The sequence below is a fragment of the Mus musculus genome, chromosome X, assembly GCF_000001635.26.
Source record: "Mus musculus strain C57BL/6J chromosome X, GRCm38.p6 C57BL/6J".
NCBI classification, from domain to species: Eukaryota; Metazoa; Chordata; class Mammalia; order Rodentia; family Muridae; genus Mus; species Mus musculus.
This window is the reverse complement of record NC_000086.7, coordinates 32,725,734-32,728,334: the sequence shown is the minus strand read 5'-3', so window position 1 is coordinate 32,728,334 and position 2,601 is coordinate 32,725,734. Positions and strand designations below refer to the sequence as shown.

Here is a 2,601-nt window from a genome sequence, read left to right as displayed (position 1 = left end):
TATTACATAAGTATATATAGTTCTATGTAAATATATTGCATATATAATTCCCTTGCTTATCCAGGATAGGGCATGAAATTTAAGTATAAGATAAATGTCTGTATGTGTGCATATATAGTTAGTTAGACATAGTCAGCAGTAAATGTTTTCCGAACACAAACGACATTATTTAGTTATTTGAAAGCCCACACAGAGAGTAATCTCAAATATTCCCTTTTAACCAATGATTTACGTCTTATAATAATGTCATAATGAATGCATTGGTTCACAACAGTTTCAACAATGGCATGATTTTATTTTGTCTCAATTTTAGCTAGGGCCAAATCTACTTAACAAGTTGTTTGAGATGTTTTACCTTGCAAATATAGTCTCTTATTTCCATTCCAAGCTTGGATCTCGATGGTAAATTTAAATCAGAAGATTAGGTTTATTTGATTTGACAAATACTTTGTTGGAAGTAAAGGTTTTCTTCAGAAATACATGGAAATAAGGTGATGGAGGGAAGCAGTCACTTCTGGTGGTACTAGACTCCAAAGAATATTGAATTTGTTTTTGGTCTTCCTCACTGTAGTCATTACACAGCCTTCATATTAAATGAGCCATTCAATACTTGTAAAATGCTTACAGTCTAATAATTGATAAGATTACTTGTTTTCTGCATTTCCTAGGTTTACAAAAAGGAAATTGCAGAATATACACATAGGGAAGGTTAGAACATCACTATCCAATTTCATTACAATTTGCTCCTCGTTATATTCAAAGGTGAGGATTTTATAACCTGTTGTCTTTCTGAAAGTTACTCTTTTGTTGGAATCAAAACACACCAAAGTTATTCTGAATATGACATTTCGGATATGGTTGTGGCAAGCAGAACCATCACACCTCTGACACCGTTGCCTTAAAATTACACACTGCCTGGTAAAGGTCACACGTAAAGGAAAGCCAAGTCGTCCAACTGACCACTTCCAAGTATATCTTCCATCTTTGGGGATCATTGTACCACACCTCATGGTGCATTCTTCAAGTTCTTGTTCATTGATAACTTGTGGTCCAATTACCCCATATTCTTGTGTTCGCAGCAAAGTCAACCACTGTTGTTTGTAAATGGGTGACAACCATGCCATAGGTATTAGTCGATCTTGTTCAAGAATAGTTGTGGAAGTCAAGTCACAGATGATGTGCTGAAATCTCAGCTTTTTAAACACTGGTTGAAATATTAGTCCTTCTTCACTTTCAAGAAAACTGATGTTATCAATATATGCCATGTGGGTGGAAAGCCAGTTGTTTGCGTGTTGTAAAAGCTGTTTCATGGTTCCGTTCCAGCATGGATTAAGATAAAGGATCATCCATATTTTTAGTGTGGTATATACATCAATCTCCTTTTGCATGACTAGTAAGTCAGAAGACAGTGCTAGAAGATACATCAACTTCATATCTACTTCCTTGTAAAGTGCCACACTTGGATGTACCATCAAATTGCAAAGAAGCCATTCAAAGCATCTCGTCTTTACAGCTTTTAATCTATAGGTTTCTGCTGCCAAATAATAGGAGCACACAGTGTTCCTGTTGATAGTTTCTTTCATGATTCCTTCACACTGCTGAATTACTCGATCCACTCGAAGCAGGCATGCTGCTGCCAAAACTTGAGGAACTTCCAGAGGTGTTATTGACAAATCCGCATCCGTGTACAGAGCACCAAACACAAAATGCAGAGATCGGGTATCAATATCCTCATTCTTAATGATCAGATTTATAACACCATGGTGTGATTCTCTCCAAGTACCTTTGAGAATGTTAGCAAAGTAGCCTGACTGACATAAAAATACTTTGTGTAAACACCATGTTCTTCCCAGAGCACGGATTTTAATGTCGCTATCATGCCCGTCCAAAAATAAGTTTTGATAAGCATCATTAGATGAGATCTTAACCCTTTTCCAGTAGATGTAGTTGAGAACTTGATGTGGATACATTCCCTGGTTTTGAGGTCCATGAACATTAGAACTTGTTGCCAACTCCTCCAAACTGTTTCTTTTTCGCTTGCGACTGCCAGGAATGTAGCTGGCTCCGGCTATGGCTTCTGGCTGTGGCTCTAACAGACTGGAATCCCTGCATCTCAAGACCCTGCTGACTAAAAGCCCCATTGATGAAAATTCCTAGAACAAGCTCTCGCAGAGGCTTCTTGGTTGAGGCATTGCTGTAGTCTGCCAGTCCTGCCTAGACTTCTCTGTGTTTCTCTACTACAGATTCTGATGTCACAGAGAAGGCAGGGCATTCTTCATTGTCCACATGTGTGTTGCCTGAGCACAGGCCCCGCCTCCTGATAGCAACCCCTCCCTCTCCCTCCTCCTTCCCCTCCTCCCTTGCACATTTGCCCTACCATCCTACCATCTCCCTTCCTCCCTCCCTTCCATTATTCCTAAATTCCTTCTTCCTTTCCTTTTCCCATTCTGCTCCTCCTTTCCCCTCACCTCTCCCTTCTCCCACTATTTCTAAATGGGCCACACTATTTTGCTGAAGATGACCTCCATCAAACTTGAGAACCTAGTTCACCTAGTTTTTCAACCTTGCCAGCTGAATTTTCTTTTCCTTAAAGAGAACAAC

General features: G+C 39.3%; 1 protein-coding gene across 1 annotated transcript; it reads right to left on the bottom strand.

Moving 5' to 3' along the window:
- Positions 1-277: 277 nt before the first annotated feature.
- Btbd35f21 (BTB domain containing 35, family member 21) lies at positions 278-2,198 on the bottom strand. Its single transcript, NM_001270669.1, has one exon. It carries the CDS (start codon positions 2,139-2,141, stop codon positions 645-647), a length of 1,497 nt encoding a protein of 498 aa, NP_001257598.1. The 5' UTR covers positions 2,142-2,198; the 3' UTR covers positions 278-644.
- Positions 2,199-2,601: the final 403 nt, after the last annotated feature.